This window comes from Strongylocentrotus purpuratus, unplaced genomic scaffold (assembly GCF_000002235.5).
Source record: "Strongylocentrotus purpuratus isolate Spur 01 unplaced genomic scaffold, Spur_5.0 spur5_scaffold_2, whole genome shotgun sequence".
Taxonomy (NCBI): domain Eukaryota; kingdom Metazoa; phylum Echinodermata; class Echinoidea; order Camarodonta; family Strongylocentrotidae; genus Strongylocentrotus; species Strongylocentrotus purpuratus.
The window spans coordinates 12,702,817-12,715,492 of record NW_022145605.1 but is presented as its reverse complement, the minus strand read 5'-3'; the positions used below and the strand labels follow the sequence as shown (position 1 = coordinate 12,715,492).

The 12,676-nt window shown below is 37.4% G+C and overlaps 2 protein-coding genes across 2 annotated transcripts in view; one reads left to right on the top strand and one right to left on the bottom strand.

Annotated features, from left to right (window-relative positions):
* Positions 1–169: 169 nt before the first annotated feature.
* Positions 170–8,597, bottom strand: LOC752716 (3-oxoacyl-[acyl-carrier-protein] reductase FabG). The gene is made up of 9 exons (XM_030991691.1): positions 8,411–8,597; positions 7,392–7,531; positions 6,742–6,834; positions 5,927–6,065; positions 5,327–5,367; positions 4,488–4,557; positions 4,142–4,178; positions 3,557–3,620; positions 170–2,197 (listed from the first exon to the last, which is right to left on the bottom strand). Exons 1-9 carry the CDS (start codon positions 8,472–8,474, stop codon positions 2,030–2,032), a joined length of 816 nt encoding a protein of 271 aa, XP_030847551.1. The 5' UTR covers positions 8,475–8,597; the 3' UTR covers positions 170–2,029.
* A 2,942-nt stretch (positions 8,598–11,539) lies between these two features.
* The window catches only part of LOC575917 (G patch domain-containing protein 3), a gene marked incomplete in the record, with an annotated part of 4,051 nt that continues 2,914 nt past the window's right edge, over positions 11,540–12,676 (top strand). Inside the window, 1 exon segment of the mRNA XM_030991692.1 lies at positions 11,540–12,007. Coding sequence (XP_030847552.1) covers positions 11,927–12,007 — 81 coding nt within the window.

The window sequence follows — 12,676 nt, the reverse complement described above, 5'->3', positions numbered from 1 at the left end:
ACTGCTACGTGTGACGTCCTTTTTAGGCCTTAAAAGGACGTCACACGTAGCAGTCCACGCAAATTTAAAAGTCCCTATAAGATGTAACATTCACTCACTACACAACCTTGCAGAGTATATCAATTTTGAAAAATGAAATTCATAACAAAATATACAATGCACAATCATATACCAATGTCTTCTAATTTGTATTCTTATCAAGTTTATTTTATAACTTGGATATGTTTTTAATGTAATGAGACAGATGTGACATAAAGCAAATAGCCGAATGCATATTGTACCATGAGATCAAATATTATAAAACTTTCTCTTGTGCCAATGTAACTAAATGCATTCATAAATTATCAAAATTCAGCCATTAAAAATACACTATCATCTGTCTTTTTGTATGTTTGTATTTATCACCATGGCAAATTTTGTAATAATATAATAATAGAAATGTATCTGTACTAACTATTCTATCATGATGTCAACGGACAACAATTAAGCAACTTTAAGAAAAGGTTGAGTTCTGGTAAGGTGACAAAATAATTCGGTAAAACTTTTTAATCTTTGACAGAAGAATATCATACTACCAGTAGTAATATCCCTTGTAAAAGATGACTAGTCATATACTCTGATATTTGAAAAATGATGAGAAATAGCTTAGAAGTTTAGACCAAACTTGAGTGTAGTCTCTCATGTCCATTTATGTGTGCAGCGCTGTTCATCGTTTGTGATGTTTAGCTAGATTGTCAATTTCTCATCATTTTGATGATTTAAAACACCCAAAATAGACAATTATTTCATGTACGACTTAATCAACCTTTCTCAATGATTTCTTTCTCGTTGAACAGCTAGATGAAAAGTCAACTTCATTTTTAATCTTGTATTCCAAATTTCCAATATAGTAGGTCACCTTGAAATCATTATTTTATATAATTTATTAAGTCTCTTTGTTTCTTCTTCAGGATGGCTTCATCAGTGATTGCAACACTTTTTTACAAGAAGGCCTTGGTCATGTATGTACTGTACATGTTACTAAATATAAGATGCTGCATCTTACAGAGTAGATTCGTGGTACAACCATATGGATAGTCCTTAAGGACTGTTTGTATTATTTCTCGTTGATTGAGAATTTCTCAAAAAAGGACTGAGAATCATTAGAGATACAGAAAAGCGAATATATAAACCATATAGAATACCAACCCAAACAAACCCTACACGTAAATGAAAATTTAAAAAACAAACAGAAATGAACACTCCCACTACAAAAAATAGCGTACATTCTCTGAGGGTTCAAATCCTAGACTGGCATTAGCGTTCTTTGGTGTAAAAATGGTTGCCTATCAATGGTTGAGGTAAAAATATTTGCAGAGCCCTCGAGAAGAACAGCATTGATGCTGAATGAGGCTTCTCTGGGTGAACAAAATAATGATTATTATGGAAGCACTACAGATGTGACATAATTATATACAACTATTACTTCTTAGTTTAGGTGTGAAAATACAAGGCATCCTTAGTCAAGTACAAATAGGAATATGGTACACATACCCCGCAGCCCCTCCAATTATACTCCAGTCTCTAACTGGCAATGTTTGAGTGTTTCACATATTTGCCAAATATTTTCCCTGGATGCCCTCAACAAAGGTATTCAAATCTGTTTTGATGAACGCACAAACATTATTATAGAGTTTTTTGTTGATTTGGTTTCTTTTATTTGGAGTGGACAACCTGTTTATATATTCTATATTATGTGAGATCATATAAAATTTGAATAACGTGACAACATAACACAATAAATTTCCTTTTAAAGGATGATTAATCATTTCCATTTTAAAATATCACGAATACAAACGATTCTGGCCCATAAAATACAGTATACTACCAGCATCGTACCATAAAATGGAGAGAGAAAAAATGATTACATAAGGCACCATTTTGAACATCGATGAGAGATGAACCCGCTGACTACTGAATTCTCTAATTCCCATAGGCTTAACACAGGGACTACCCGGTTCCAGTAAGCAATGGGTTAAGACACGGATTTCTAATTCTGAACAGGGTTGCACAAGAGATGGCGCCCTCCATCTATGGTGACGGTTTCTCCTGTGGTGAAGGACGAGTCGCTGGATGCCAGGAACGCAATGAGCTTGGATACCTCATCCACCGTACCAGTCCGGCGCATGGCGTGAGTCGTCTTGGAATGCTCCAGGAACTATGGATATTGAAATTTAAAAAGAAAACAGAAAATTAATGCCCTGGGGTGGTACGTGCTCTGAAAACTTAATGTTGGCAAAAGATGTTAATAGACCATTTCACGGTTAAAAAGCACATGTCCCGAATGACCCTGAATATCCACAAATCTTCAAAACATGAAGAGGTCCCACTTTGTACATTTTGAAATAATCACTCCTACAGCGATGGAGTTTCCCCTTTTCAAAGAATACTTCCACCTGTGTATCTTGGAGTGCTCTGCTTGTGCATAAGTGAATGCTGATACATAACTTTCATGAGCACGTATCTAGTATTTTGTCTCCGTGTATTTCACAATTTGGTCTGCAATGACCTTTATCTGCTCATGCTCGGACTGCAACCGTGAACTGGCTTATTGTTGAGGTAAATCTCCATTAGGATGCATTATTATTTAATTTAAGAACACCACTCGCTCCATATGCCTACAGATTAGAGAGGTGTCTGCACAAGCACCAATGATGTGTTCATTCCGAGCAGTTTCAATTGTTATAATGATATTAATAATATATGAGATTTGTAAGGTACCAAATCCACATGAAATTAAATGCTCAAGGCGCACTGGTGAAACAAAAACAAAGAAACAAAAAAGAGATCACATGCAAGCATCTGCATTCTAAACAAAGGAACAGAAGTAACGATGAAAAACCAAATACTTATGCTGAATAAAAGGTATACCTTTATATTAATGACAATTATTACATACACATTCACTAACATACAGATGACATAGAGCCCCAGATGGATGCAAGAAGAAACACTAGGGGAGTGTTTCACAAAAACTAAGATCGACTTTAAGTTGGACTTAAATATGGCAGTCCGTTCATGCTACTGTTTGCTTTCACCATTTACTGGCATTGGTCTCTCAGGGGACGTACAAATCATGGTCACAAATCTACAGAATTTACATTTTTTGATAATTCATTCGTGAAGATCACAATGGTGAGAGCAAACAGTGGCCTGAACAGGCCATAGTCATTAAGTCAAACTTAAAGTCGATCTTAGTCTTTGTGAAACAATCCCCAGCATGAATGTAGTTTAGTGGGTTGATCACAAAACCACTCTAAATTAGAGATTGATTCTGTTTTTAAACAATTGACATTTCTGATCGACACTCATTTCTAGATTACTCGCTATACAAATAGTTGGTTTTAAAAAAATCTCAAAATGGTGTAAGAAATAGACACAATTTATACAGGTTACATGTAATTTTCGTTCTAAAGTGAAATAAATAGAAGACATAAATTGACACCTTTGTGGTTGACAGAGATTTAAAGTTTGAACATCCAACAATTGTTGACAAGTAATATGAGCTTTTACTAACCTGTTTGTAGCGCTCATCGGACATACCTCCTCGCCGAAGAATCTGAGTTTGGATAACACCAGGGCTAACAAGGAAAAAAAGAGTATTTTATCATATAAATGTGAAGGTGAACAACATGTTCAACATTTATAAAGTTGATCATGGACACTAATTCAAATATGTGGACTTTCCTTCCCAAAATGGATGATTGTTTCCGTCAACATATCTATTTCACAATCATTCGAATGGTATATAGCTGGGAGCAAACGTTGGATCATCATATATGCGCAGGAAGATGGACAACTAAATGGATAGCTAAATTTGATGAGTGGATATTTAAATTGCATGATAGATATTATTCAATCTTTGTTTTTAGCTTGACACAAGTACATGCAACAGAAGATTGAAAAAGGTATGTAAGTACGGTAAGTACATTAAGTACCATACATAGGAAAATTATAGGAAATTAAATACATATGGAAAGACAGACAGAGAGAGAGAGAGGGAGAGACAGACATACAAACACACATAAAGAGATACAGAGATAGATAGAGAGAGAGAGAGACAGAGAGAGAGAGAGAAGGGGGAGGGGGATCAAAAACTCACTTTACTGCATTGACTCTGATTCCATGAGGTGCCAATTCTGTTAAATATAAATCAAAAACAAAATACTGTAGCATTATAGTCAATGGTAACAAGAATAATCCACTCTTATCTAGCGCGTACTCATTACAATAACATTTCAATGCACTTCCGCAGGACTTTGGATATTACTACCCTGGCTAATTACCGGTATAGCCACCATAGGGCAAATGAAAGTAAACATTTTTGCACTCTTTATCAGAATCTAAAAGAGATTTTCATCAACGAAATGAGTACAAAACTTTGGGCCTTTACTTCATAATCATTTGATATTAAATAAAAGTATAACACCACAAAACAACAAACTTACCTTCAGCAACACATCTTGTCATGTGGTCCAATGCTGTCTTAGACATACAGTATGTCAATACTCCACGCATCTATGTTGATAACGATAGAGAGAAAGGGAGTGATAGTGTGGGAGGGGAAGAGAGAGTAGGAGGGGAAGAGAGAGTAGGGGGGGGGAAGGAGGGAGGGGCAGAGAGAAAATGAGCATGAAGGAAAGTCGGAGCAGAGGGGAGAAGGAAAGAGAGAGGGAAAGATGGAGAGGAAACAGGGAAAGAAAGAGAGAGAGAGGGATCAAAAGATAGACAGGGGCAGAAGAAAAACAATAGACGGAGGGAGGGAGAGATAGAGAGAGAGAGAGATAGCAAGAGAGAGAAAGAGAAAGGGGAGGTGAATAGTTAATACAATTAGGGACTTTCTCTTACTAAGGCAGATATCCACAATCGTCAGTTTTCTGAAAATGTTTTGATATGGTTTACACAGAACTTCCAGTATTTTTTTTGATCGCAAGGAAAACAAAGTGCAATAAATGAACTTCTTTCAGATGAAAGACATGTTCCACTCTGAAGCTAAAATCTTTCGAAAAATAATGTTGGAAAACAAAGTCAATATATTCTTGTGAGGTAATTTACCAAGTTCCACTAATTTCATCCTAATTTGTTCAGTCAGAAATAGATTATCTTGTAAAGTACATAAAGAGGAATAACACACTTTACTTTCAAAATCTCAGAAAAATTTCTTTCGCAAATGTGTCATAAATGTTATTAATTCAAAATAATGTGAACAACCTTAACAGCAACGCACATCAAGAGAAATGATAGATAAGAATAATATATTGAATTAAATCAATATTGATATACTTACAGCTCTGACACCATTTACACTGGATACATTCACAATAGTGCCTGTCAACATAAAAGCAATGACAATTTACAGATATGAATAAATATGAAAAACAAGTGTATTTTTTAAAATCATTGGTCCAATTTCAATAGCTTTGATTGCCAGCATTTTTATTGGGGGGGGGGGGGGGGGGAGGGGGCATCATTTGTTTCTGTGCTGCACAGCTAACGCAAGGGAGGGTGCCTGTCTTTCTTTCTTCTTTTTGTGCTCATGATTTGTATTATAATTTTCTTACATTGATACATGCGTGATATGAGTTACTGTCAAACCTGTCTACAGCGACCACCCAAGGGAACACAAAAAGTGGCCTTTGTAGACTTTGTAGACAGGTTCCTTTAGTACATGTTTCAATGAGAAACCATGTTCAAGGGAAACAAAAAATGTGCTTGTTGTAGACAGGTGGTCACTAAAGCAGGTTTGACTGTATTTTGTCATTCATGAGATATTCTGAGCTCATCATCTGTTCACAACACACAATTATTTAAATTGACTGCTATAAAATGGACGTTTATGGACTTGTGTCTGAATGGACCTTCATATCGGAAAGGGTTTTACACTCACCTTTGGTTTTGATTAAGTGTGGTGTCAGGAGTTGAGTGAGCTGAAGGGGTGCTCTAACATTCACTGCAAAGGTCTTATCAAAAGATTCTAAAGTAACGGTCTCGATTGAATCTGGGATAACGATTCCTGCATTGTTAACCTGCAAATGCACAAAAGAGACAAATCATAGAATAAATTTGAAATTGAAATTGAAATTGATTATTGAAGTGGAATATAATCGTCGGACTCATACAGGCCGAAGTCTGATTTTCCTTATGCATTTTGTAGGATAGACATTTTAAAAGACATTCTTCAATGAAATAACATGCTTCTGCTTGTTTTGCATGTTTACATGTGTTAGACTAATGGTCTCAAGAGATCAGTAGAAAATTACAAGTTCCCAAATAGTGTTTCACAAATGTTGCACTGCTTTATGCAAGAGTTCATTGTACTTTGGGTACACAAATGACAAGGGAAGAATATGCTTTATATTCAGCACTAATATACATGTACACTGTACCTGCAGATTTTCCACATTAGAAATTAGCAATATAGTATTTCAAGGCAATATGGTATTTCATGGCAAAATCACTTTTTACAAACACATGTATGTGTTTCTATGGATTTTCAAAAAGATTTACAGATAAAGAGATTCATTTAGGGCTCACAGCATAAGTTTAAAGGTGAAAATAGAAGTGGTTGGCAGCTACCCTCATCAGAATAAAATATGCAGTACATCTTCAAACTTTTCATTATTTTTTTTTTTTTTTCAGAAGGAAAGTTACATCATGATATGAGGTGATAATGAAGTGCGTTGACTTGACAGCGATTCTTACCAGTACATCCACTTGGTTGAATTTCTGGATTGTTTGTTCCGCAGTTTTCTTCACATCAGCTTCCAATTCCAAACTAGCCTGGATCATTAGAATCTTGGAAAAATATTGGAAAAGTATAGCAGAATAACATATTAAATACGTGTTTGGTTTTAGTATATTCAAGAGTTACATTTCTTATTTTTAGTTCATTAGTATTTGAAATCAATTCATCAGAATTTAAGGAATAAACATTATTTTATTAGAAAATTCTGTCTACTTTACAGGTGTTTTTTCTTCTTCCTCCTTCCCACTGCTGTTCTAATGGATGTCAAAACACATAGATAATTGAGACATGGATCATATGGTATGCATGACAGTAGGTAAGAGCCGAGAGAGTGAGTGAGACTGAGAAAGACAGACAGAGACAGACAGACAAAGAGAGAAAGAGAGAGAGAGAGAAAAATTTACTGACCACTATGCATGCTTCAATGAAAAATGCTACAAAAAGACTGGTCATCTCGATTTAGCATACCATCAAATACAAAAGCAGACCTTTTTCCCCCCCCCCCCCCCCCCCCCCCCCCCCCCCCCCCCCCATCATGCATGATGAAGCTCTTTGAACAAAAATGTTCAACTTCTTTTTGAATTAAATAGTAGACTATTCATTCTACCTGATCTCTATCAAGTCCTCTGCTAACACATTCATCGGTGACTGCTTGTAAAGCATCCATGTTCCGTCCCGTCAAAGCCAACCGACATCCTAGGGAAGCAAAATGGCGGGCAGTCTCTGCTCCAATCCCTGCGCTGGCTCCTGTTTGGATGTACAAAAACATAGTTTTGGAATATCTGATGATAATGGTCCACAATAAAAATGACTATGGTGATGAAAATGATCAATGATGAAAATAATTACCAATTACCTCCAATAGTCAATACATCATTCAGTAGAGACTAGAGGTGCATGGCTGATTTAAATTGGAAAGATTCTAGCTCTCCATGAATGAGAGACTGTCTGCAATATTGGAGGATGGAGATTCGGTTGAATACAAATTAAAGGAGAAAAGAAACAAGAAGAAGAAGCTAGCCTTGCATCATAGTACACCTCATCATCATCATCATTTATTCTTAACATATCACTATCATTGTTATTATTAATACTAGATCATGATATCATCATAATACTTAGTCTATATTATTATCATTATTATTATCATTGTTTTCATTATCATCATTATCATCATCATCATCATTTTTTAAAGATAGCTAGATCTAGACTATTCAATGAAATATTTTAATTTTATCAAAATCTTAATCTATTCATATAATATGACAAACCCTCATAACTTAAGTAACAAGTTATATATGCTGCTGTAGCTGGTCACAGCTTTTATCATGTTTATAATTGACAAAGATCTGACAAAACAACAAAGATCCACAGTAATTTCCATGACCACGGTCTCTGGTCTAAAGCCCGTGGCCATGGGCCCCGCTTCAGCCGCGCCACCCCAGAGCTCAGAGCTGAGACGACACCATCTTCAGCTCAAATAATAAATGTGATTGTGAGCTGAGGGCCGAGGAAGAGGGCGAGGCCGAGGCCCGATCGAGGCTGAGCTATATTACGTTAAAACGTTTTAATAGTTTATTAAAAGTCGTTAGAACAATAGAAGTTAGAGTTAGACTCGATCGTTACCTGTAATAAGGGCAACTTTTCCCTTTAACGAACCCCCGAGTGTTGCTGGAGCTAGTGCGGCCATATTTGAATACTGGTACAACTTTCAGTAAAACTAAAACGATTTAGATCAAGTCTTTTAGATAAGTAGATCGAGTCAATCCACATCCAGGTCAATCAAACAATGGGAGTGACCAATATGGGTACGGGTGCAGTGTTGTGTGAAATGTTTCTGTCACGTGACTGATCTGAGCTGAGGAGCTGCATCACCTGATACAAGTGTGGATGAAGCTAGGGGGGTACGGTACCGGTAGTTAGTTGGCCACGATACGTCGACGCGACGTCAATTCCATCCAAAAATGAATGAAAAACAGTGTTGCGGGTTCCCATTCATATGGGATTCTATCTAATATTCCAGCAGATTTCCATTCAGCAGACTTGCGAAACTATTTCTCTCAGTTCATAGAATCCAAAGGATTTAGCTGCTTTCATTTCAAACATCGCCCGGAGACAAAACAACGAGAAAAGGAAAAAGATGACCCGTCGCATGAGGAATCTACGAACTCCAACGGACAAACACCTGATCGGTCCCCTAAACTTGGGCGGCACAATGAAGCAGCGTCCGCTGGATCTTCGTCTGCTGCTGAAGATGTACCGGTCAAGAGCATGCCAAAGACATTTTGCTGCGTCTTGAAACTGCAAGAGAACAAGATGTTGAAGTTTATCAAGATGTATCACAAGAAACCTTGGATTGACAAGAAAGGGGCCGTTATGTCAAGCAGATGTTTCATATCAAGAATCAAAGTTGCAGAAGCCGACAAATCTGCATCTTCCGGAAGTTCAGGTAAAAATTGGACCAGAAAAGGCAGAATGCATTTTTTCAAGAAAGAAATAGACCTATAAGGTTTTGAGAATCGAAAAATAAAACAGAAAAGACTCTCTTTTCACTTGTGTAACTTTTTGATTAATCTGAAAAATATGACAAAATCTATAACAATAACATGATTCTAGATCTACATGTTACTTAAAATCTGTTCTTTATTAGGGAGGCCAATGCCCAAATCTAACTTTTTAATTACTAATTTGTTTATACTAAAAGTAAAACTAAGATTAAAAGAAAGCATTTACTTTCACTAAGAAAATCCACCCATCTGCCGACTCCAGAAGTTCCATCAAATAGGAGATATCCAGCTCTTTTTATCCAGCTTCCTTCTACGCCTTTCCGTACGTAAGAGCCTTGAAACAATTATATTTCATGTCGCAAAGTTACGTTCATAATTAGACAGGCCCGAGGGACAAAGTTCATGATGAAGTTTAAAACTTCGCGCGAAAGTGCAATCACTCAACAGCGGCTAGCCTTGAATCGGTCGCACACGTACACACCTTCTTCTTCTTAGTTGATCCCACCACCGACACAGGCAAGCCCCGATGCAGGCTGAAGTCCAGCCATCAATGTGCGAAACGATTACATCTTCTACTACTACGAGCCGAAGACGATGGTTCAAAAATGAAGAATAGAAATATATATAATTCATTGATATTTACCTTAGATGTGTATTCCAATAATTTGATTTCCTCATGAGTATTCCTTATTATCAACGATCGAGAAGTTACGAGGTCCAATTAACATCCATCTTGCAGCGAACACAATCATAGCGCACATCCATGCATGCAACGTACGTGTACTAATATTTCTCTCACTCTCTCTCTCTCTCTCTCTCTCTCTCCCTTTCGCTATACGTAACATACACACTCACTAACCATGTATCATACAACACACACCTTCAAATCATGGCTTTCATTTCAATTCTCAATTGGAGTATAGACTGCTCACGTAGACTTTTTTTTTTACTGAAATATCTTTTTTAACACTTCTCATACATTACTGCACGACACTCGTATCTAGTGCTGTGAGAATAAGGTACTAGGGTCTATAAATAAGACTACGCTTTGCGCACGATCTGACCGGTGCTCAGATTATGTCGCAATACACTAGTTTACAGTTGTATCAGTGCGCTTGCGCAGACAGTTGACCTCGGGTCATTGGCCCCAAAATTGGGGCCAATAACCTCTGACCTCTGGTATTTATGCGTAAATTAAAATTGCGCCCATGCAAATGATGATGTGCGCGCACAACGCAACGCGCAGGCAGTGATGTCATCATTATTTGCATGGGCGCAATCTTAATTTACGCATAAATACATGACTCCTAGGTCATTAGCTTTGTTTAAAATGGCGCACACAACTGTAAACTGGTGTATACCCTTTATTTTTGGCGCGAACAATGACGTCACTGTTCACTGTTTTCCTTCTCATTTTGAGATGGATGTAGCTATAGGGCTCAAACCAACGCACGATTGACAGAAACATCGTACATCTACTTTCGAATGTTCAGTTTTTAAAAATCTGTATTTAAAAAGATATAATCTTTTTTCTTTATATTTTCTAGTTGTTAGAAGTGGCAATTATGAACATCTGAAATGTTGATCTCTATCAAAAGTTCTTTACTCAAAACGGATCCATATTTTTAGGGTCTACCTTCTGCCAATGAGAAGGTTTTTTATGAGCAAACCTCTACGCCCTCTAGGATTTTCTTAGTCGGTGGGTGCGAGTGCGTCAAGGGCGTCTGCAACCACAATTATTGGATTAAAAAACGTCAAAATCTGCAAGATTGTCAACAAATGGTGAAAGACTGTTACAGATCCGTGATTATAGGTATGTTGTGAAATGTATAATTGTTTTCTTTTCTTATTTTCTTCAATTTTATTTTTACATCTTTTTTCCCTTTGCTAATTTTTGAAGTGGGCGACGAGCGCACAAATCGTAGGTGTAGAAGCCTTACGCCCGGGCATTGGCCTCCCTATCTTTATCTTTCTTCATTTGTTTCTGAGTGAGTGTTTTCCCCAAAAGTTTGTAGTTTGTTCCGGAAAATTGTAACTACAATTTAAGAGATAGTACTCAGATTTGTTGCGGGAAGTGGGAATTCTGAGGTACGGCCGTACGGGATGTACTATGTTGTACTTTGTACATTCCGACTTGGGCTATTCCGTTTAGTTTCATCTGTTAGTACACCATCTGAAATGGCATTCCATTAAAAAAAATTAATGTGTTGCATATTATTACTGCATATTAACTTTCTAATTTTACCAGGAGAGGGCAAAGAATACACAACGCGAGGAGACAGCAGGCTCATCCCACCAGAGAGGGAGGTATTCACAGAGTCTCATCTGCAAAATCTGGTAGAGCTCAACCCTCCAGATCTGATGCCTAATGGTAACGTTGGCACACCCACCGCTGTGTTTCTGGAGTACATCCGAACCTGCCGCCTCCCCCCGAGGGTCATCCAAAACTCGGTCTCACCTTCTCAAAGACTAGGTCCAATAGGAGATATGGGAACGTTCCATTTGCCTACGGGGGTTACATTGTTGAGGGGCTGAGTGAGGAAGAGGAAGTGGCTGTGACCGCATCAGGTCAGGAGATCAGGATGAAGACACAGATATCAGGGTATCATCAGAGACTGGAGACCAGACCAGTAAGATGGGAAGAAAGAAGGATAGAAGGAAGAACACGAGTCACAATGAAGATGAAGAAGGAAATCAAGCTTCTGAATCTGATGAGGTATATATTTTCTCCATAACACTCTGAGGTAGCATACTAATTAGATGCAATACGATGGAACTCATTCATCTCTGCTCATTAAAGGGATCCGGTAACTTTGTCTCAGATTTTGAAACAAAATTCTGGATTTAGCTCATGCTGCAATGATATGTATAAACCTTTAGCTCAGTCAGGAACCCCATGACTTTTACATGCCGATCGCTTGTCTGATTATCAAGATATTTATGATTGGAATTACAAATTTTGAAAACCGTTCGCCGGACGGTTTTTCATAGCACTACAGTCTATTTGGGAAAAAGAGTATGGTAAAAACCGGTCACTCAAAGTTTTAACTTTTTTGAGGCACTTCTTGATCATTTGAAGCGCAATTTTTTAGGGCTTCAATATTACACCATATCACAGACACTGATAACGCGTAGGGCCGTGTATCTCAGATTTAACATTGTTAATCCCTTTAATCCCTTAATCCCTTAATCCCTTTAAATATCATGTAAAGTTTGGTCAAGTTAACCTCTGCACTGACTGCTCATCTCATTAGGGATGTACCGTAATTTTGAAAGAAGATTCTTTTAATGGATCATAATTACAAAGATGGTGAGGGGGAAGGGGGGGGGTCTGGAAGAAAATAAGGGGCCCTTGTCAGTGTGCATTGGATCCCTCTTTATGTCC